The 23,445-nt window shown below is 42.4% G+C and overlaps 1 protein-coding gene and 1 long non-coding RNA gene across 2 annotated transcripts in view; both read left to right on the top strand.

The window, feature by feature from the left end:
* The window catches only part of GAREM1 (GRB2 associated regulator of MAPK1 subtype 1), a 101,899-nt gene extending 89,650 nt beyond the window's left edge, over positions 1–12,249 (top strand). Inside the window, exons 5-6 of the mRNA XM_009090048.4 lie at positions 3,251–3,417; positions 6,761–12,249. Of these exons, the coding sequence (XP_009088296.3) occupies positions 3,251–3,417; positions 6,761–7,673 (1,080 nt within the window). The 3' untranslated portion in view covers positions 7,674–12,249. The remainder of the gene's footprint in view (positions 1–3,250; positions 3,418–6,760) is intronic.
* Positions 12,250–12,645: 396 nt separating this feature from the next.
* Positions 12,646–22,743, top strand: LOC127059189 (uncharacterized). Its single transcript, XR_007776806.1, has 3 exons — positions 12,646–18,906; positions 19,434–19,556; positions 19,992–22,743. It is a non-coding gene; the product is annotated as an uncharacterized LOC127059189 (long non-coding RNA).
* The last annotated feature ends 702 nt before the right edge of the window (positions 22,744–23,445 follow it).

The raw sequence follows: 23,445 nt of genomic DNA, 5'->3' as shown, positions 1-23,445 counted from the left end.
GGAGGAAGGCTGTCCCCGCAGCCCTTGTGGCATGGGGGTGCTGACCACCTGGGTCATGCCTGAGACTTGAGGGTCTCACCCCTGAGTTGTGGGCACTGGGGTGCTGGGAGAGCTGTGGAGCACCTGCACAGCATCCATGTGGACCCTCGTACCTGGGGAAAACCCATGAGTGCCTTTTGGGGACAGCAGGGTGACACTTGGGGTAGATGTGTATGTTGCCCTTTAGAGTTATTTTGGACAGTGTGCAATTTTGTCACGTGTGTCTTACATTACTGAGGTAATGTGTGAGTGCTGTCAGCAATTTCAGTGTATCTTTCCAGCCATTTTGGAGAAATAACTTCTGCTAAAGATATCAGCTGGAATTTAGAGGTGGGCAGGGGGTGTAACCCCATTAAAAATAAAACAAAACTAAAAACCTACATTTCCATAGACTATAATAATTTAGACTTGCTTTTATGGCTTCCTGGAACAGCTTTGGAGTGAGTATCAGTGACCTACAGAATTCATCTGTGGGCTGGGGCCGAGGAGACGTTTGCGTGGTTTCCATGTAGGTATTTATAGAGTAAGTAGATCTCAGGAGCTGCTGGTGAACATGTGGTTTAGTCATCACTCCCTCTAGAATGATATTCCATAGCATTTCTGTGTAAAGGTTGGCTGGCAGTTGTACTTTTGCACTAAATTTAAGATGTGTGTCCAGCAGCTCTATGCAGGACGGGAAAGGACATCTGGGTATTTCAGAAGCTGTTCTGGTTTTCTTCTCTCCAGCAGGATGAAGCATTGTGATACATTATGTGTATTTTCTAAATACCTTTCAGAAAATCAAAGTAGCATGAAGGCAGAAGGCAGAGGAGGGGGGAATAACCTGTGAATTAAGGCCTGTAAATTAGTCATTTCTTCATTCCCCAAACACTAATTTGCATAACCAGAAGCTGTTTTCCTGATTGATACAAAGCACATCCCTAATGGAGTGTGCTGGAAGTTCAGGCTCCTGTGGGCAAGGAGTAGGAACTGCTCTGTGTTAAACTCACAGCCAAGCTGGTGACAGGGCAGGTTTTATCCAGGCAGCCTCAGAGCTGGTCACTGCAATGGGCACCCGTGATGCCCAGAGTCAGCAGTGCCACCCCAGGGCCCAGGTGCTGCTGGCAGGGTTTGGGCTGGCAGCAGAGAAAAGGAGCAGAGGTCTTAAAATCAACATAGCACCTCATGCCATTGGAAATGGGTCACCATTCCTAGGTCACAGGAAGGAGGGTTGGAGCATAAGAGAGCTCAATGTCGAATAGAAGTTTCAGGTTGTGCAGTGTAAGTGTTTATTATCTGTATCTGACAGCCATGTGATATTTAGTGCTTCCAGGGCAAAGAGTATTTCCAGCTAAGAGCAGCAGCAATTGAGGTCATTGTCCTGTCCTGTCACACCATGGATGTTCCAGTCATCTCCTGCATTTATTTAATTGCCATTCTCCTGGACCTAGTGAGCATGGTTTTCCTAAAGCTTCCCCTTGATCTTGTCAGTTTAATCTGCAAAATCTCTCCTTTCTATTCCTCTTCTGGGTTTCCTGGGGGCTGTGTGGCAGCTGTAAATGTGGTTTTGTGACAGGGACCAATTGGGACTGCCAACAGGTATTATTTATGGCTTCATTCTGATCTGCAATCTGGGTCAAGCGAGGGAGTTTGGTATAGTTTGTTATGCCAGCACCTTTGAATTCCTCAGTCTTCCAGGAAAGAAAAGCTTTAAGCCTTTGACCATCTGCTGTGCTCCCAGAGCTCCCCTGAATGTCTCTCTAACCCCATGGATATATATTCAATAGCATTCGCTATTAACTTTGCCTGTTCTGACTTGGGGGGAGAAAAAGTCTTCAGGCATCCTTGGGGCACAATATTAAAATGGTTGAAGAATTTTATGCCTGAATTCAATAACAAACATGAATAAAATTGATTCATTTTTTCCCCTTTCCTTGAAAGAGCAAATAAGATCCCTTAGAACAAGATTTATTTCAGTGTTTTATGCTGACGGGCATTTCCTGTAATTTTGACTTGTTTTGAATTAGGGAAAAAATGTACTACAATGTCCTAGTCCCCAGTTTTCCATTTCACTAAAGTACTAAATATGTTGTTGCATTTTGAAAGCACTGAAGTGGATTGCAAAAGGTTGCACATTTATTTTGTTTTTAAATAAATTAAATCACTTTAATTGCTAATTATGTGTTGCAGAACTGCTAAGATAACTTTTAGTTCTGCAGTGTAGTAAAATTTAAAAATAAACTTCAGCTTTCAAACACAAAAATAATTTCCTTTTTTTGATGCATCTAAGACTGTTTCAGACAAGGAGAACATAGAGGTCTCCTCCTGCTCAGGGGCAGGTGGTGAATCGTTAAAAATCCTGCCTGGCAGCTGAATTCTCAGCAGCCTTCTCACCTCTAGCCCTACTAAATAAAGTTGCTCTCCCAAATATGTCCTGATGAGATTAAGTCCTTAATTCCATCATATTTTTTATGGGGATGGATCCTGACAGTTTGCTCCTACACAGGCACACCACAGTAAATTTCAGGTGATCAGTGCTACAGAGGTGTGTTTTGAGATGTGAGGTTGTCTGGCTGCACAGAGCAGACCTGTAGGCTGGGTGTACACCTTTCCACTTGTACATTTTGGACAGTCTTTTCCTGCACTGCTATGGCAGCTACAGATGGACTGAAGCTCCTAGTTTGAATCCAGAAACTGGTAAATATGAGATGAATGTACTGCTCCTGAGGGAGGGAGGCTGGGAGTCATCTTAGAGTTGGATAACTGACAATCACTGGTGAAGTTAGTCAGGAAGCATCAAAGTATATTGAGATATTTTCATTACATAAGCTTGGTTTGTTACATCTAAGTAAACAACACTAATGAAGTTTAGGTGTGATGAATTGCTCCTTACAGAATGTATAATATCAGGAACAGTCTGATTTTCTGTGTTACTGGAACGTTCTTTTACATAGTTTCATTGCTGCTACTTTTTAAATGAGTGGCTATCAAACTGCTGAAATGTGCCCTAAAAAAGATTGCTGGTAGTTCTACCAGTGGCAAAGTGTTCTTTGGACTTCCTTGACAGATACATACTGTTGCAAATGTATATACTTTTTCATTTGTCCCTTCTCCTTCCTTTTTAATTATTTCCTCTCAAAGAATAAGGCAGAACCAGATGTGCTTCATCTGGTTGAGGCTGCTGTTGCCCAGATTTTCTTGCTGCTTGCTTACATGTTCTTCTTTTGTGCAGGTAAAAGAGGAATGCAGGCTCCTCAACGCTCCCCCGGTGCCACCACGGAGTTCAAAGCTGTCCTCCACCAGTCCTTCCATCCCTCCTCGCACAGTGAAGCCTGCTCGGCAGCAGACCCGCTCTCCCAGCCCCACTCTGTCCTACTACTCTTCAGGACTGCACAACATGTATGTGTTTGAGCTGTGGGAGCACCAGGAAGTTAAATTTAGCGCTGTTCTTTTTGAAGGCACTTGTTCCTAAGGCACAGTGCGGTGTCAGACTTGCAGTAAAACGGGCTAACCTGTCAAGTTGTTGTTAAAGACTCAAAAGGAAGGAAAGCTCCAGCAGAAACTGTATTTTGCTAGATAGGGCATAGCAGTTTATGTTAAACATCTGCATGCATTGCTAGAGGTGATATCACTCTCAGGTGACATAGGCTGTCTAGTTAAGAGATCATGTATAGTTCTCCATGTTTCTTGAAAGGCTTGAATCTTCAAACCAGACCACCTCAGTGCGAGTTTTTGGGTGGGATTTCAGTGCTGCATGCAATGCAGCCAGCTCTGATAATCAGGGACACAAAAAGAGTGTGGTAATCCAGAAATGTGTTGTGCTAACTCTATGGACACCTACAGAGCAGATGTGATGGAGGACAGAAAGACCAGCAGCCACCGCTGGGTGCTAAGTGAGGTGTAGCAGAGGGGGAGCAGACAGTTTCCACATCAAACACACTTCAGCACAAACCCAACCCACAATCCAGATAATCCACCCAGGCAAGCTGAAAGGTGACAGTAAATTCTGAATTATGTGGCTGCATAGCTTTTCTTAGTGGTGCAGTGTCTTTCCTTCAGAAAGTATATTCACCTTCTGAAGCCTCACCTCCGTTTTGCCTTGGATGTCTTCTTGCCATTATTTTTGGTACCCCTTCAATGACACAGTGCAACCTGTGTGGATGTTATAAATTCAACCAAAACATCACTGAATTAATTTTAGCCTGGATGCAGTTGGTATAATAACTTAGGCTGAAATTGCCTTACCAAGTTGTACTGCGCATTGGCAGCTTAATGTTGTGGATCTGGCAATGATCACTCTAAATTAAGGCTGCTTGCTTATTTTATGAAAGCCTGTTGGGTAGTTCTGTCAAGGTCTACTCCACAGGAGGCTGAGCACAAGACCTCCCAGCTTTAGGGGCCCACCAAATGCTGCTTTCTCTCTTTGTAGCTAAGAATACATCTGCCTTCCAAAAACTAGGGAAAAAACTAAGAAAGCAGAAGTGAAGTTTCTCAGGAATGCAAAAAGTTACAGTGAGATGGGGGTTAGTCTTTTCTCCCAGCTAACAAGCAATAGAGTGAGAAGAAAAGGCCTCAAGTTGCACCAGGGGAGGTTTAGATTGGATATTAGGAAAAATTTCTTCATGGAAAAGGCTGTCAAGCATGAGAACAGGCTGCTCAGGGAAGTGTTGGAGTCACTTAGCCTGGAAGTGTTCCAAAAAAGTGTAGATGTGTCACCTGGGGACATGGTTTATTGTGGACTTGGCAGTGCTGGATTAATGGTTGGACTGATGATCTTAGAGGTCTTTACCAACCTAAACAATTCTGTGATTCTATGATTTGCCTTGACTTTCACAGTATTTGCATGAAGTTCATCTCCAGCTGGTTCCAGACCAGGTGTCCCCATTTTGGTAGAGCAGACCTGGTGCTGCAGAGGAAGCTACTAGAAAATTGCCATTGTGTGGAGTAAACAGATTGCTTTGCCATTTTTATTAATGAACTTGTTTCTGGATCATGAAGGGTTGCAGACAGTATTTTAAACAGAAACAGAGTCAGTATGATTTCTCCTTATCTGGTTTAAAAATGCCTGATAACCTGACTTCAGCTGTATTTGAGGCTTGTCTTGCATCCTTTCGCACTGGGTCCCAGGCAGTTCATTTTAGTGGAGGCCAAATAAGGAAGCGCTTCAAAAATGTTAAAATGTTTTCGGAAATTCCATTAATCTTTGAACTCAATAAATGTTCCAGTTCTACTATGGAATTAGAGAACAGAAACGGGATCAATCAAGTTAATTGCTCTGCATTGTTGGTTGTTTACAGCACCTCGCTGACTATTGTCTCAGCTTGATGGCTTGGTTTGTGAAAAATGATTTGCACTGTGTGCAATACACCAGTTGGCCTTTAAGCAGCCAGAAATAACTAGTTGATGGTGTATCCCTGTGGAGGGGGCAAAACTCCATGTCTCATATTGAAAACATCCAGCTGCTTTACCTGTCAGATTTGTATTAGTGACATAAACAAAAGAAAAGGCACAGAAGGCACAGAATGGAGAGTGAGAGATGGTTAGAAAGAGGGAAACTGCATTTGTTGGGACAGATATTTTCCAGTGATGTAGATTAGGACTGTTTTTACACATCTGCACTTTGTATTTGATCTGGGCAAGTCCAGATTGGCCTCTCTGATCCACTGTAAGCACACGAGGAAGTAATTTTGTGTCAATCCACTGAAAACTGCTGGTTTTTTGATAGCTCCATTGATCCATTTTGATAGCTTGATCCGTTCTCAAGCAGTGTTCACTGAGCTGTCATGGGGTGACTACTGAGTTTTTACTTGAGTAGTTAGTTTTCAAGAGAGAGGCAAGTCATTAAAACAATATTTTTCAGCTGTTGGTTTCTGTCTGTTGTGTTGAGTAAGCATTTTATAAGTCTGCTAATTATTTTTACAGTGTTCTGGTTTAGTTGACCAAAATTCCAAAGACCAGCACAATCTTTCAAATTTTCTTTTAGGAGGTGGCATAAAATCAGGGAGCATTTGCTTTTGATAACAGGTTGTGTGCTTTTGTTGTCATCTCCATCTCTTGGGAACACCTGAATATAAACCATCAGTTCCCTTGGACAGGCTGAGCTTAGTTCACCACCTGGAAGTGGATCCAGGGTAACTTTCTTTAGGTACCTTAGAAGAGCAATTGTTGAACATCAAATCTTTTTAAAGATCCAGACACACCAACAGGTTACTCTGGGTAAGCTTAAAGCCTGATCCTTCAGCATGTCCAGCCAGGTCTGCTTACCCTTCCAGCTAAAACTCTTCCTTTGGCCGTGTCTGCTCTGTACTCTGCACTGGTTCACATGGCCTAGGGCAGTGCTGACCTGCCCTCATATGAGCTTTTGCATACCATGACACATCTGTGGTATATATATAGAAAAGTGCTGGATTGGAAAATCTTTCTAGTGTATGTGAGACTGTTTCTTATCCGTGGTGGTATCCCTCAGGAATTCAACAGACACAGAACTGAATTGAGGCATCAACTTTTTTATGAGCTTGAAAAAACAAGACATGGGGCTTTTGGGTATATCAGTATCTTGTGTCAGGCTTGTAGGAGGGGTAAAGAATCTGTCAATACATTAATTGAAACCTTTTAATTTAAATGTGAAAAGTTCTGCTGGAGGAAAGAAAGTGATGGACACCTTCTATCAGATGATTTATGAGTTTATTGAAATGACAGTTTTTTTCTTACTAACAACATCCTTTCTTCTTTGTTCCTTAAGTAATGTCACAGAGAGCGACAACACCAACCCGACTGAGAGCACACCTGTTTCCTGCTACCCATGTAACATGATGAAAACTGAATCCAAAGAGCCTGAGAGCACAATGCCTTTGGGAAGCCCCTCAGCTGAAGCTCTGCCTTCAAGGTTATCTTGGCCAAACCATTTTTCAGGAACTGCTGAAGGCTTGAATAGGAGTGATTTCCTGCTTGATCCAAGCAGGAGCTACAGTTACCCCAGACAAAAGACTCCAGGTACGCCAAAGAGAAACTGTCCAGCACCTTTGACTTTTGACTTTGATGGATGTGAGCTCCCAACAGGGTACTCCCCGCTGACTCCAACAGAGTTCACAAACACCATCTCCAGCTGTCCAAAGTCAGCAAGTTACTCTCTAGACTGCACTGATGAGAAAACTCTGGGAGTCAGCAACACAAAGCAGAGCCATTCATGTCCTGCCTTACCTCCTCGGGCACCGAAGTCAAGCGAAGATAAGACAGCTACAGACATGTGTCCCTTGCCACTGAAAATAGATGGTGCCGAGGAGGAATCAAAAGCTGGCTCTCCAGTCGTCTTGGAAGATCAGTATCTGGCTAAAAAGGGCATGCAAGATACATTCTCTGTGTCTTACCCCTTCTCATCTCCCCTCCACCTGCAGTTAGCACCAAGGTCTTGCGGGGATGGCTCTCCCTGGCAGCCACCCACAGACCTTTCTGGACTCTCGATAGAGGAAGTGTCTAAATCGTTGAGGTTTATTGGTCTGTCAGAAGATGTCATATCATTTTTTGTCACAGAGAAGATTGATGGCAATTTGCTGGTTCAGCTTACAGAAGAAATCCTATCAGAAGACTTCAAGCTAAGCAAATTGCAGGTTAAGAAAATATTACAGTTCATTAATGGCTGGCGGCCCAAGATGTGATGCTGGCTAGTTTTTAGTGAAACTGCACTCAATACATTTGAGCTAAAACATCACTTCCTGTTTTTTTGCACTAAAAATCCTTCCTGTAAATAGTAGTAGAAAAATTCTTACTATGCAGATAAACATTTTTCAGTGGTGAATGGACTTTTTTTTTCTATGTCAATAATTAAAGGTAGAGAATCTGCAGAGGTGTGCCTTCGTGCATCCCTGAACATTCAACAGCTGCTAAAAACAGGACACTAAGGGAACTTTGACTCCATAGTCTGTTAAGACTTAGTCGTATTTATTACTGAACAATTTGATGCTGAAAGACACACACCAATCCAGTTTACAGTTTTGTGTTAACTGCAAAAAAATATATTTCTTATGGGATTATTTCTGTTCACATAATATTTGGCAACATGCTGTGACTTGCAGAAATACAAAAGCATTGGTTTTGACACTACATCTGAAAATGTTAAGAATTGCTGTGAAGTGCCACTAATACACTATTCTTGCAGCATTATTTTTATTAACAGTATCTTCCTGACTATCTGTAACTTGGATGCATTTTCCATGTTACTTTGAGCAAAAAAGAGTTAAATGTTTTTAAACCAAGAGTCAAGCTTAGCTCGTTGCCCAGAGGGGAGGGAGAAGGGGGATTTTCTACTGAGCCACTCTGCCCTGGCCAATTAAAAGTTTATGACCTGTAGATTTCAAAAGTTGCTTTTGTAGTCGGATGACTGGAGTAAATAGCATGACTTCTGGTCATGCAGCTTTCTCATGGGAAAAGCAATTCAGTGCACAGGCTCTTTTCTCAGCAGATCCTGCCTGCTGCAGCAGCCTGCTAGCACAGCCCTTGCAGGAGCCGTGCTGTGGTGAAAGGTAACAACTCCTTGTGTTTCTTCTGCTGCTCTTCTGATTGTCTGAAAATGCTCTTGGTCTGCTCTCCTCTTCCTGTGGTCAGACCTGTGTGGGAAGGTGATAGTGCTCCTGTGTCATGCCTTTGAAACAAAGTGCTGGCAAGGTGGGAGGGATCGGAAACAGAGCATGGCATGCTGCTGAGAATGGGCTCGGGGAGGTTTTGGGCCATGCCACAGGAAATGCTTGTGATCTTTTCAGTTCACCTGTCTTGTTTGCAGTGGGCTAGGAGGATGTGGGTGTCAAAGTGGGAGGGGCTGTAACATCAAAGGATGTGCTAATTCAGTTGCCCAGCTGCAAAAACTCACTGCAGTACATGTCACATGGAAGCAGCAGTTAAAAGGGAGCACAGAGATGGTAAGTGGGCATTAGTCTGCCCCTGGAGACCTCTCAAATTTAACTGCTCAAAAGGCTAGGAGTAGGATTAACTTTTGATCGTCCTTTGTGGATTTCTTTTAGTTGATAGAGCTCTCTGCAATGTGTCGAAATAAACAGAGGATCCCCCTGCCTTTATATACTGGATTTGTGGAGGTCCTCAGGAAACAGTCTGTGTTATCTCTTCCTCCTCAGTGCACGTGCCCAGGATCCTCAGGTGATCAGAGCCTAGGAATGCTAGAGCAACTTTGCCTTCACTTACTGCTGAGCAGAGCCCTGACCAAGAGAACAACATCACTGCCTTGCTTACCTTTTTGATGTGTTAAAAAATATCTCCATTGGTGGGGCATGTAGTTGGGAGCAGCAAGAGAAAATACAGAGCAGAGACAAAAACTCTAGAGTTGTCTGTTTTCTCAACCATATTGACTCATTAAAAAGAATTTATTAGCAAATAGAGCTTTCTGTTGTTGGGACTCATTCATGTCATGTCGCCATGCAGAAGCCAAGATGCATTATTTGTCTTCCAGCAATGCAAACCACCAGTTCCTAACTAAAAAGCAAAGCCCAGTTGTTGTGGGTACTATAGAGCCAACAAATATCCCAATAGAAAAACCCCCCAAGAGTTTATAATCTTGTTTTTTGTAGTGTATTGACTTTAAGCAACAGATCAATAGCTTTCTCCAAATGCTTTTTAATTAGCATTCTAAAATATTTTCGCTTCAAATAAGGCTAGAGCAAATTCAGATACTGTTCAGATGTGTATGCTTGTTGGTAGACCACATGCAAGTCGAAACCAGCTGCCTTTTAAACCTCGCTGTGTCAAATGAGTGTTCAGATATGAAAGGGCCAAAGCTTTAATATCAGGTACTTGCCATTGTTTTGCTCAGCTTGTTAATTCTAGGTAAAAGACCCCATAATATCTCGAAAAAAAAAAAAAGAAAATATTACATCTTGGTAATATTATCATTAAATATTGCTAATACCCCCCAGAATATTAACATCCCTGAGAAAGTAGTTTTCTTTGACTGTGGACTCATACCTATTCTATTATCTCTGTTTACCTGCTTGAAGTGGTTATTCTTGCAAAGGGACTGGTGGAATTTGCATTCATGACCATGCTGCATTAACATCCCATGTGCATAAACCAAAATAGAACTGGCTCACAGAAAGGCCTAGAAATGTGCATTGATTGCAGAAGCTGGGCCTGTGTGCCAAAGTACAGCTAAAACCTCTAACTGCAGGCTTGCTATTGATGGCCTTCCAGTTGTTTCATTCTGCTTGGCACTGCTTGCTTACTTTTATGCATAATGTATTAGCATTTACCTTTTTTTTTTTTTTTTTTGCCCTTAGCCACTCATTGCCTTCACTTTCCAAGCCATTTTTGGGGATTTAGGTGTTCCTAACATTTGTGTTCTGTGAATTATATGGCTCCGGTATCAGTCTGCCTGCTGGGATACACAAGCTGGACTGAAGTGTCTGCTCTGGTGAAATCAGCAGAGTGATGAGCAAATTGGGTGTGTGAAGTGTTATGGCTCAGCCTTTGGATCCTAGGTTATGGAAAGTGGTACCTTTCAATAGGTAGCCAGGCTATGGCAAGTCCCAAGCACAGCACAGAGGTCAGCAGTGGGGAAGACCAATCTGGGTTTGGGCAGTAGTGGAGTCCAGCCATGTTGATGGGACTTGTGTTGATTGTCTTTGGGGCTTGAGAGCATTGAACATTGTGCCAGAGTGGGCCTAAAATCATTTATATTTTCAAGGCAGTCCACTAAAATAGGCCAGACCTAACCTTGGATTTCTTTCCTCAGATTAAATAAATGTAAGGCCTCTGGTGCTTACTTGGTTATCGGTGTCTGAGCTGTGTGTTATCCTTGGGGTTTTTGTTTGTCTGGGGGTTTTGGTAGCAAAAAACCACGTCATGTCATTCTGTATGGAGCTGTCTCTCTGACCTGCACCAGGAACCACATCCTTTCTATGCAACTGTCATGTGTTGGCACAAGGACTGATGCTGCCTTCAGCAATGAAAGCTGGATTCTGGCATGGGGGCTTTCCTGGAGGTGGACACTGAATTTGGCAGGGAAGGGATGGAGAGGAAACTTGAGGGGAAATGCTAGTTTCGTGCAAGTGCTCATTGTGCCTAGGATGATGATTCTTTGTCTTGCTGCCTTCCTGGCTAACCAAAGCTGTGTTGACAGCAACTCAAAGTGCATATTTGCATTCTTGTTCTTGCCATATTGTAAAAATTGCCTACGGCTAGAAACTTAGACGGAAAACATTTGGTCCATCCAAAATTAGAAGGGAAATACATTTTGAAGTGTTCCTTTCAGCTAGAAGCAAGGGTTAGAATTTACTGTGTATTTTCTAATAGAACAGGTTTACTTGCCACTTTAAAGGATTTTGTTCCTTAACAACAGCTTCAAGAGAAACAGCGTGAACAGCAAAGCTGCCTGAAGACGCGCCGTGTTTCAAACCTGTCTATAAATAATTGTTTTCTCTTATGTTTTCATCTTGAATCAACTTCCTGGTTGTCCCCTCACAAAACAAATTGTGCTGGCAGCAGCTTCTTGTGTGCTTCCCAGTGGGTTGCCTGCCTGTAACACAGGCCAGCCAAGTCCTGCCTGCAGGCCAGGCAGGAGGTCAAACCATGGTACTTAACAGCCAAACACCAGCCCTGTGAGAGGACTACAGCTTAGCCCAGCTCTCCTGGCTCCTTCTTCTGATGCTCTGAAATTGCAGCATTCCTGTAGGCAAACCAGAAGGTACAAATGAAATCCTAATAAGCAAGAGGGATCGTCTTTTTTATTTATAGGGATGGCAGGGCAGTGGGGAAATGCAGGCCCCTTGTTGAGACCTAGCAATAAATGACTCTCCATTTTGTTATGTCTTAAACTCCTGATAGTCCAGGAGTTATTCAGACTTCACAATTTTTGTGTGTAATAACCAAATTTTCAGTGTGAAAATCTGCAGAGTGTTTCTCTTGACTTGGACAATCTTCTGAATTGTATTAAAAATATGTTTGTTCTTAGCTCTTTAGATTCACTTTGGGTATGTCAAAAAAGTAACACTTGAGAAAGAAAAAAAAAAAAGAAAAAGCCCTAAAACTTTGGCTTAGTACATTTCCGTTATAAAACGAAGCATGGGTTTTGTGGAATTCTGTGCTGTTTTGGGCTTTTGTGTAAAAGGTTGGAGGCAGATTGTTATTTAAACCAGGTGCAAATAAATATCCCTGTAATGTATATGAACAAATTTAAACTGCGTATTGTAAGTATATAAACTGTATATTAAAGACACTATTTTCATGATACTTCAAATGCCTACAGATTTTGTTGTACTAAATTGGTCGGCTTGCATGTATTATATAAAAGGGTTGGTTTTCATTTAGTAATTTCACTGACTTATCCTCTTGGTCATCTCAGTATAGTTTGGAAATAAGCACTTCTCAAATAGTGAATTTCTCAAAGTAAGATTCGGATAATTGAGAGGAGTAATCAGGCTTTTGCATTTAACCTCTCAAGACATGTTACTTTTCCCTGTCTTGTAACTTCACTTGTTCCCCTTCAGCAAGAGTATTGAGCTGTGTTTCCCCAAAGAATTTGTTGCCAGACAGCTTGCCTGTCTCTAGCAGATGTTCACCTAAAACATTATTTTTCCAAGCCCGATTATCTTTGTTTTGGAGGAAAGCATTCCATTATTATTTGGATATGCTTTTAAGTGCAAGACCATGTGCAAATATTCCTGCTTTGCAGAAAGTTTCTGAGGCATTTATTGGCTGGGGAGGAAACCAGAGACAAAGCAATGTTGTGCTGTAAGGTTGCACATTCCCTGTTCTCACTTCCTTCGATAGTGGCAGTGGAGGGAAATGTCAGCTCTACAGCCATCAAGGTGTTATGCAGCTAAGTTGACACTGTGCCAGATTCCTTTGGGCTGAAGCTTCATTGGCTGATGCCAGGCCAAGAGAAAGTTTACTACAGCACAGCAGTAGTTGTGGAAGGGTTTATGGAAGGAGTAATTTATATATGTTTATGAGATGTAAAGCAGGGCAGAATCTGACACAGTAGTTGCCGTTGGATTTGAGACAGATGGGGTTTACTTGCCTCCAGCCTTCACACCTGGGAGAGGAAAGAAGTGTGTCTGGAGGCAGGATGTGCATCACAGGGGGCTGAGGGGAGGAACAGAGAGAAGCAGAATTGCTTTCACAAGTTAAAACAAATCTCATTCACCATGAGCAGGTCTGTCTAAGGCACATCTCTGCTTCCCTCTCCTAAGAAGGGAAATAAAAATATTTAATTTTTTGAATGCTCCGGTCAATTGGGTCCAGCCTGAGCAAAAAGATCTATAGCATTCACTATAGCATGTAGCAGGAGTGAAGGGCTGTATCCAAATCAAAATATGTCCATGTCCCTATAAGAAAAGTGCTGTTCTAAACCAGGCAGGTGTATTATTTTTATATATATAGATGTTATGCATAGCAGTCCCCAAGCCTGACACGAATCTGATTAGTCACCATGGCTACCTATAAACATGAATAAAGAATAGAGGCAGTGTTGGGACCTGAAACCACAGCTCTCTTCTCTTAGGAAAGTGCAAACTTAATGCTCTTGGACATGCTCCTCTTCCTGGTGTGATGCAATCAACTGGCTCTCTCCTGGGTCTGTTAGGTGTGTATATCCCCTGCCCTCCCTCTCACTGGGGCTCCTTGAAGCAGTAGTCCTTGAGCTGCTGTGGGTCCTGGGGTGCTGACAGAGCCTGACATCCTGTCTTGTGTTGCCACTGATAAATCCCTGAAGTCCTTGGTTGCAGAGGGCTGCCCTAGCTCAGGTCGTCACTAGCTTGGGGCACTCTACACCACGCTCTGCTGCCCAGGTATAAACACATTTTATGTCACCAGATGCACACGTCACATGTAACCACTCTCTCCTGTGCACTGAGTGACTCAAAGCTGCAAACCTGGGCAAAGCTCCCATGTTCTCCCCTTTTCCTGTGCCATGAGCACATGATGGGATTTGCCATTGCAGAATGAACATAAAATCAGTCCTGCTTGGGCAGTTTGCCCTTGGCGATTTTGCTTAGGTCCTTGGTGCTGCGGAACCATTTCCCTAGCAGCCTCACTTCTCTGGCAGCATTATTTTTAGGGATTCCCTTGGCACTCCTTACTGCCTTACTGACCACTACCTCTGCCTGTATGGGTGACTGTTGGAACAGCAGCTCTGGTAGTTCCATAAAAACTCCCTGTGAATTGTACTCTGTATATAGAATTCTTTTCTCTTTCCTGTGATTGTCTCACTCAATGAAGATCAATTTTTGTTGAAAGCTGGCAGGATTTATATTTTTATTCAGCTGCCTGGATCCAGCATTTCTCCTTTTCCCCCAGGATAAATCATTTTATATTCATTCTTGCTTGGCATAATGAAGAGCTGACATGAAGAGTGGCTTTGAGAAGTAGGTGTCTTCTCACCATTCTCTCCATCAGATTCCAAGGTGGAAAGCTCAAGATGGATAACCAGGCCACCACAATGGGACAACAGAAATACCACTCAAATATTTATTTATTGCTCAACGAGACCTCAAAATGCCCTTGACTCCTGGGTGGGACAAAAGGAATCTCTTGCCAAACACGCTTGGAATAAATGAAAACCACTCCTCACAGGGAGTCTGGGGTAGGAGGAAAGAGAATAAAAGGGAAAAAAATAGAGACATTTTTTTAGGACAAGGAGAAAACATTCTAAGGTGCCAAGCCTAAGGAGCTGGCAGTGAAGTGGAGGGACGTGTCCCCTGGCTGTGTGTGGCAGCAGTTGCTGTAGTACTTGTACGTGCCACAGTGTCAGACTGGCACACAGCCACTGAGAATGGAACCTGCTGGAGGGGCTGCAGCGGGTGATGGATGGGTTCAGGGACCTCATTAGTACTCTCTGCCAACCCCACAAGAGCTTTGTCATGAGAAGAACTGTTTTAATTGTGCTGATGCTGTTCCGTTGTACAGAATCAACAATTATTGTTAACGAACATGGGGGTCAGCGAGGCAGGTCTCTGGGGCTGGGTTTCCAGTGGATCAGTGCAAACAGAAAGCAGGAGGAAACTAGTAGGTCGGCAGTGTAAGACCTGGCAGAATGTCTGGCAGAGCCCTGAAGAACTGCATATGTCTTTATTTAACTGCAGCTCTGCAAGTGGGAGAAACATATGACAGCTAGAAACTATCCTGATGCTAGTCCTAGATAGCAGCCTCTGGCTCTGATGAATGAAGCCTTGGCCATCCTGGTAACTCACCCTCCAGTTTCCTCCTGAAAAACATGGGTGTTTTTATCCCTCAAAAAAGACTGAAAGATTGCACTGGATTAGTATTTCATGGAGTTGGAAGGGACCTTTAAAGATCATCTTATCTAACCCCCTGCCTTCCACTAGACAAAGCTGCTCCAAGCCCCATCCAACCTGGGCTTGCCTACTTAAAGGGATCCACAACTTCTCTGGGCAACTTGTTCCAATGCCCCATCATAAGAAATTTCTTCCTCCTGTCCAAACTTTAATCTACCCTCTTTCAGTTTCAAACCACTGCCTTTTGTCCTCTTGCTACAGACCCTGATAAAAAGCCCCTCTCCATCTTTCCTGTGAGTCACCTTTGTATGTTAAAAGGCAGCACTAAGGTCACCCTGGAGCCTTCACCAGACCAAGCAACCAAAACTCTCAGCATGTCTTAGTAGGAGAGGTGTTTGATTTTCATGGCTCTGAAATTTCTCCTTTCATAACAAATCAGTGAAACTGCAAGAGAGATGGGCACAGTGCTGCCTCTGCATCTTTGTAGGTATGCAGTTACTCTTGCCTTACTGTTGATTGCTGAAACATTTTTCTCTTCTGATTCCTTTAATAAAAGGCAGTGATAGCTAAAATTTTTTATCTTACCTGTTGAGTAAGGCTTCCACTAACTCTTCTTTCCTGATTAAAAAGAAAAATAAATCCAATACTGTTTCTTCTTCTGATTCTTCTCTGCTACAGTTGGTTTACTGAAAAATGGAGTGTCATTTCACAGATTCCACAATGTTCATTTTTATTTTATACAATTCAATCTGAGCTCCTTCTACAATGCTGAAAACTAGGACTTGGAAACCGAGCCTCCAGAAGGAATATGGCAGGCCAAGGATAAAAAGTATACAAATTTAAAAAGCAATAAACAGTACAAATCCAGGTTTCCCAATTTCACCTACAAACCCAACCCAACATATTCTTTCATTTTGTCACCCTCCTTTGCTACCTTTTGATCTTCAGAGCCTGACTGGGTGCCTCTTGCCATGGGTGATGGTGTGGTTACAGGGGTGGGTGGCTGCCCAAAACTGTTCCCATGTGGACCCCTACTGCCATGTCCAGGCAAACTTCATCCTCTTCCTGATCTGCTGCTGTCTGCACCCCTCCTCCTCCTCCTCTGAGATCTTTAACCCCCCAGCTTCCACTGCAGAGAGTTTGGCTTCCACCATGCCTGCAAATCCTGAATGAATCAAGTACAGTGATATCCACATATAACAGCAGGTAAGTAATGCTTATAAATACCTCACTGCTGTTTAAAAAAAGAGAAAGGCAAAGCACAAGTAAAATGAATTACATTTAGGCAGCAGAATCTTAATCTTAAGCTTGAAATTTTAGGCCTGATCATGAACCTGCCCAAAGCCATGAATTTCCATATGCAAGATGCAGCTTCAAAATATTTTTCAAAGCTTTGTGTTTGAACTGTGGAAAACCAGAGATGAGGAGCAGTTTCTAAAGGAGAGAGGAGAGGGAGGAGAGGCCCTTCTGTCACACTGCACCTTTCATCTCCAAACACAAAGGACTGACATGTAGGAAAAGAACAAATGTGAGCCAAGCTGCAGCACCTCAGCCTGAGGTTGCAGCCTGGCATCACCTCCCTTGCAGCAGCCCCAAGCAAAGGGCATGGCAAAGGAATGGGAACAGGAAACACCAGAATGTTTTTTGTGACTGCTTTCCCCACCTCTAAGGATTTACATCTCAGGGGCTTTCAGGGACAGTAGTGGTATTTTGTGTTTAAAAGTCACTGTCTTCACTAATGAGTTTTGAAGTCTCATGCTAAAATGCAAATTTTTACCTGTGGCTTATGTTGGATTTTGTTCAGAAGCACTAAGCAAAAATCTAGGTTATAGGAACAGATGCATTCAAAGACCCCAGTGCCACCACTAAAACTGTGACAGTATGTTGTGTTTGTAAACAGTATGTGACTCTGCCTCTGGTATTTTTGTCCTTGGATGCATTTCTAAGGTGTTACAACTTTCTGTTGGTACTGACAGAGCTTGACATTCATGCAAAAACATGTGGAGCACTTGGAATTAGGGGATGCTTGGTTCTGTCTGGTTAAAAAAAACCCTCCCAATTGACAAAGGATGCAGTTTGCACCAGCTCATGAGGATCTAAAAAAAAGGGCCGAATTCCAAGGATCAAAGGAAATGTTGCCTCGGACCCCAACTCTCAGCGTTTCTCAAGCTCTGTATGAAATCACCCTTGCTGCATGGTTTTCTGCATCTCTGTCTAAGATAAAATTTGCCTTGAAGTGAAATTGGATTTTTGGAAGCCAGAGGGGATTCCAGCCAAGAAACTAAGGTAATGTTCATCAGCAAAAATTTGACCCAAGGCATTATTGAGCCTCTTAGGCCTGTGTTATATATCAGTAAAATTCTTCCCAGAGAGCTGTTCTCCAAAACAGCAACTGCTTATTGCTCTCCCTTTTGCCATAAGCCAAGCTAATAAATGTATTTTTAATTGATGTAATGTAAGTATTGGAGGTTTTTTTTGGGGAAAAAAAAGAACTATAATTTCTTCAGTTAAGCTGGAATACTTGTGAGATCATTTTAAATAGGTGTCTTCTAGAAAGCTTTGCTATTTCTTCATTTTTAGTACTTACCACAAGCTATTTCAGACGGGAGCTGTCAGAGCATCAACAAAAAGTTGTTAAATGCAGGCTAGCTTCCAGAGAGCTCAGGTTTTTGCTGAAGCTGTGCTATATACTGAACGCAGATGTGTGTCTGCACCTGTGTGTCTGTCTATATAAGCATGTAACTTACAAAAAACTCACTAATAAAAGATTCATCTGCTGCTTATTATACAGCTTAAGTGCTCCTGCAATACTGAAAACTCAAGTTTTTCTGGCATGTGAGAACAAGCAAGTGAACTTGCCTGATAGATAGAAAGCAAAGTCTGCTCCTGAAGACAGACTGACAGTTCAAGAGCAAGGAAGTGCAGAAAGGGTAATCCAGAATCCCTTTTAAGTTTGCTTAATAATAAGGTTCTCTCCTCTTCTGAGAAAATCAAAGATTACACTCAAACAGGTAAAAGGCTTTTTAATTTAATTGTTTTAACTGAGTTTCTTTATGCAATTTTCCATTTGATTTAATTCTATTTAGTATGATAAATGCTGCTTAATCTGAAATTCTTTTCCTTGTCGTTTTCATGTATGAAAACCAGAGATGAAAGATTAGCTTCTAGTGACCTGCATCAAAACATAATTTGGCTGGAAACGAAATGAATTTGGATTTAGCTGTATCTCTTGGATAGTTGTGCTGCAACAACAAATCTTCATAAAGTTAAGCTGCCTCTGCTCAAGGAGTGGAAGAGGTTGTTCAGACTGCGAGAAACTCCCGCAGTCTCTGCCCTGCCTGTGTGTGTCTGACTGAGAGTCAGTGCCATCAGATCCTCAAAATGTAAAGGAATTTAGGATTTTTAAGTAAGATTACAGCAGCAGCTTTTCATGGTTTAATTATTTTATATTAGAGGCTGCTGAATGATGCGTTCGGTGAGCTGATTGCTTTTCGGAGAGCATTAAAAGATTTACTTGCTTGCTGTTTCAAACATTTGGAAGTTTTTTGCAGTGGAATTGAAGGGAGCCATGGAGCAAATCATGTCTCTCCTTGGGTGCTGGCATCTCGCTTCCTTGGTAGCTTGGACTGTGTGGAAGGAATTGTGACAAAATGTAATTATTTTGGATTTAAGCTTTGTTGTAACTTGGTCTGTGTTTTGTCTCTCAACTGTATAAAAGCCAATATGCACTGGTTGTTGGGTTTCCTTACCCAGAAAGTATTAATGGCAAGAATTAATACAGCATTTCCCTCTGCTCTGCTGGCAGCACTGGTCTCGCAGGGTCACCACTGCCTGGTCTGGTCCTGTGGCTGCAGTGGGGAGCTGCTGTCCCTCACTGCAGAGCAGGCACGTCCAGGCAGATGTCTCTTCAGATCCTGGTGTCCTTAATATACCTTTAAGGTGTTGGCTGCAGCTCAGGTTGAAACAGGCCCTGGAACAGAAATATGGGCAACCTGTGAGCAATTGCATCCTCCTTTCCTTAACGTGCCAGTTTGTAGCTGCCAGAGTTGCCATCCATCCTCTTCCTCCTCAGTGGGGAAATATCCAAATACCCCATGTCTCAAGAGCAAATGGTCTGCTTACAATATTACACATATCGTGTGAAAGGTATTTACAGAAAAATCAATTTCTTTTGGCCAGTGCACAGGAGGAATAAGCGGTCATGAAACTGCATGGACGGGCATTGCAGCAGGAGAGGCTGCCATCAGCACTGGCTTGAGAGGAATTGGTGTCCTATGGCAGGGACTGGCATTTACCAAACAGGTAAAAATTTCTTCTCAGCATGCTGCCAGTACTGAGAAGGATCCCACTGTTTCAGAGCCAGGGGCTGGCCTGGCCTGTGCCAGCCGCTCCCTGTACCTGTTGGAGGTGGCTGCCACGCCACCACTGGAGCTGACAGCAACCCTTTCCACCTAATGCCATCTCCCCTTTGACAAATTTCCTCCCATTACCTGGCCCTGGGCTCTCCCCAGTAACAACCTGATGTCCCCTGTTGTGTCCCTGGTCTTCCATGAGCCCTCTCTGCGGGGTCTGATGTTGGAACTTCATTGAAACCTCTTGCAGCGTGGAGTTCCCTTGCTGAGCCATAATAAAATGGATAAACCTAATGATTTCTTTAAATTCTTTTTTGTATTGTGTAAAACAATGGTCCAGTATTTATTTAATACTTAATCTCATGACATTTCTCTGCATCTGCAGGAAAATGCCCAGGACAACAATGCTTCCTAATAATATCAAACTGATGAGCAAAGAAATAGCACCCACATTCTCAAATGATGATGTGGCAAAGATCAAGAAATTCAGCAAAACTCAAACCAAAGTAAAATATAAACTGCTCTAATACTGGCTAATGGATAATGAGATTGCATTTAATGTTGGTAATGTGCAATGTAAGTGTTTGCTGTTTCTTAAATAGGGTATCTTTGACCATTTAAGCAAGCCTTTAGCATCAAACATTCATGGCCATGAGTATATTAAAAGAGCCATTTTTTGTATGCTACTGCAGGGTAATGAGAATGTTCTCAACAATGGGGCATGCATTAAAGGAGACATCAATATCTTATTATTAGGCAAGAGCTTGTAGAGTTAATAGTGCATTGATAAGTTATTTTATTATCCCCCCTCCTCATCATGCCAGCCTAGCTCTCTTATGCAATATTAGCAAGAAAATAAAAGCCAACCCAGTACAAAGACTCATTTTGCCTTATACAAGAATGTTTGTTAGTGTCTTAGGATCAATTTATTTTATCCTTGGGCACATTTTTACAATTATTTCTGTTTTGTCCCACACTTCCCTATTTACTTGACATCTGTTCTATGTTTCTAGCTAGTGCTGGCACGATGCGCAATCGCGTCTAATCCTGCGCTGCTCACTCGGGCAAGACAGCCACTGATTTCACCAATGGGCTCCCCTTTATCTCCAAAGTCGATGGAACTATTCTACTTCTGTCACTTGTAGTCACAGTAGCTGTTCAGTTGTGACTTCATTCCTAAATGCTTTGTTTTCAGTACCCATAATTAAGTTACATTAGCTGCAGACTCAAACCTGCTCCAGAACAGCTCCTGGCAGAGATGTCAACTTCCTTACATAAATCAAGCTCTTTGTGTCTCTGCAGAGCTTCAGTCAAATATTTGATAACTTGCTTTAAAAAATAGAATAGCCTAAAACAAAATCCTTGTCAAATCTTTTGGGTATGTAGTTTCTCTCCATAAGAGGGCAACTTGAAAATCTTCCTCCACAGGACCCTGCTGTGGCATTTTAACCATGTCAGTACAGGTGGGATCTGTTGGCCAACAGCCCCTTGTCCAGAGCACTTGCTCAGCACCTGCATTGCCTGGCTGGGTACCCAAAAGTGGCACACTGGAGCCATGGAAGTTCAAAGCAGGTGTCTAATGGCACTCAATGACATGCTAATGTATCTGCTGCTTTCCAAAGGACTGTCTGCTAAAGCTTCAATAAAGCCAGAAATGGGTCCCTTAATGAAATGCAAAGCTAGGAGGGGCATAGGCAAGTTTCTTTGAAGTATGGAACGAGATCGTAAGTTAAAAATTTTAAATATTTATCCTGGGAGGATTCTGAAGAAAGAACTCTAATTAAAGGAAAGTACATTTTGAGCATTTCTATCTCATTTATTGAAACAGTAGAATTTCTGAGGATGTCTTTAGTACCACCTGTGTTGTACTATTGTCTAGAGGAGTGTTAGGTATGCAATAATATTGTAGTAATATAAACCTTTCCTTAAGAAAACAGATTTAGTTATTTTATGTATTTTTTAACAATCTTAACCTTAGAAATGCCAGGTTCTGTTGTTCTGTTTCTTTTCCTTCCAGTTTGAGACTGAAATGAAAATTGCAATCACAATACACACCAATACTGTTGGCATAACCTTACAAGTAATTAAGCAGTTTAGAAGCTAATTAGTGTTGCAAGAGTTCCAAGTTTCCAAGCACTCAGGAGCATTCTAGAGAAAAATTTGTTGGGGGAAAAAAAAAGCAATTTAAAATTCTGTAATCAGAACTTTTCAACTTTGGGAACCTTTTTAAGGCTTAAGCACATGTTTCCCCAATGCTTTGTCTTCTTCCCATTGCCTGGACCTGTGCTTTTGGAGATACTGGTGAAGCATGGAAGGCTCCTGTACATGGAATAATGAAAAATGCTGTTTTGATTTGCTCACAATTTTCTCCTGTTAAGCTGAAGCAGATGGGATATTTATGACATTTATATGGAAGCTGTGTTTTTGAATAATGAATGAAATAAAAAGAGGAATAAATATGTAGTAAAGATGTTTCAAGGTATTTACAAGGTTTAAGTGAGTGCTTTAAACTTTGTAAGTTTTGATCTTCATTACTTGAAAACAGGAAAAGCTTTGATACTTCTCAACATGCCTGGAACACTGTCAAAGGCATCTTCCTCTTTTCACAGAAGGACCTTAGAAAACACTGAATAAAAAGTACTTACAATGAAGATCAGGTGGTAGCAAATAAAAGCTGCTGTAAATGTCATTCAGTTGCCTGGAAAGCTGCATCTTTTAACACCACAGTCCCACACTTCCTTGGATTTAGCAAGGTCAAGGTTAGCATCCCCTGGGTTAATATTATCAGAGACTCCTGGTACTCCTGGTGCCACCACCTTCATCCAGCTCTTGAGGTCTGTCATCTAACAACTGTGGGATTTTGGAGGCCAGGAGGAAGGGAGTGTCTTGTCAATGACTGTAGCCATGGCAGAGCAGCACTGACACAGGTCCTGGCTTTGCTCCCCCAGGTGGCATTTCCCTGGTTGTGACTGCTGGGCTAAACAACACCACTGGGGCAGCAAAATGTCAGACCAACAAACAGGGGCTGGTGGGTTGCCTTTTCTCGATCTGATTTGACAGGAATTTATTCTGTGCCCTTACTTAAGCCTCCTAATAGCCTCCTGATTTAACTCTTTCCAATAAATGAAGAAACCTATTTCCCATTTCCCAGAAGTATTTGGGTAATTAATTGTAAAACTTCTTTGTAAGTGCTTGAACATTCATCTCATTCAAGTTCAGTCCTGCCAGAGATTGGGAGTATCAGGACTCTGGTGTACTGGAGCAATTAGCCCAACATCATATATAAATATTAGGTAACTATCCCTAACATCCAGTTCAGAGCCTGGACCTGCATCCTCCAGTCCCTGGATCTGAAGGAAGTGACCACAATGCTCCACCTGCCCTTTCTTTTGCACATCCATGGAGAGGAGGCAGGGGACTGGCTGCTGAAATGCACATTCCCTTCCATAAAAACTTTTTTATATATTTGTATGGAGTTGCTGTGCTCTTGGATATCACTGAAGTCTGAGGTTTATTGACAAATAAGCCCTTCTACAGATGGGAAAAGATCTTTGGCAAGGGGAATCCTGCTAATGTGTGGCTCCCCCTGAGATGATCCAGGCCCTTGGGAGTGCTCTGCTCTGTCTCACAAAGTGACCTTTGAGAGAGATGTCCAAAATATATTTTTACTTCACCAGTAGCTACTGAAATTTCAAAGGCTTTCATCACCTCCTGTGAGAAAAGACAAAGTGCTGAAGAAGGTGGGTTTTCTGCACTCCTGTTTAATAAACTAAGGGGAGCTGTGTACTCACAGATACTGCACCAGTTATTCAGCACACTTTAATCATTTGCATGTATGC

This window comes from Serinus canaria, chromosome 2 (genome assembly GCF_022539315.1).
Source record: "Serinus canaria isolate serCan28SL12 chromosome 2, serCan2020, whole genome shotgun sequence".
Taxonomy (NCBI): domain Eukaryota; kingdom Metazoa; phylum Chordata; class Aves; order Passeriformes; family Fringillidae; genus Serinus; species Serinus canaria.
The sequence above is the reverse complement of the archived record's forward strand: the minus strand, read 5'-3'. Positions and strand labels throughout refer to the sequence as shown.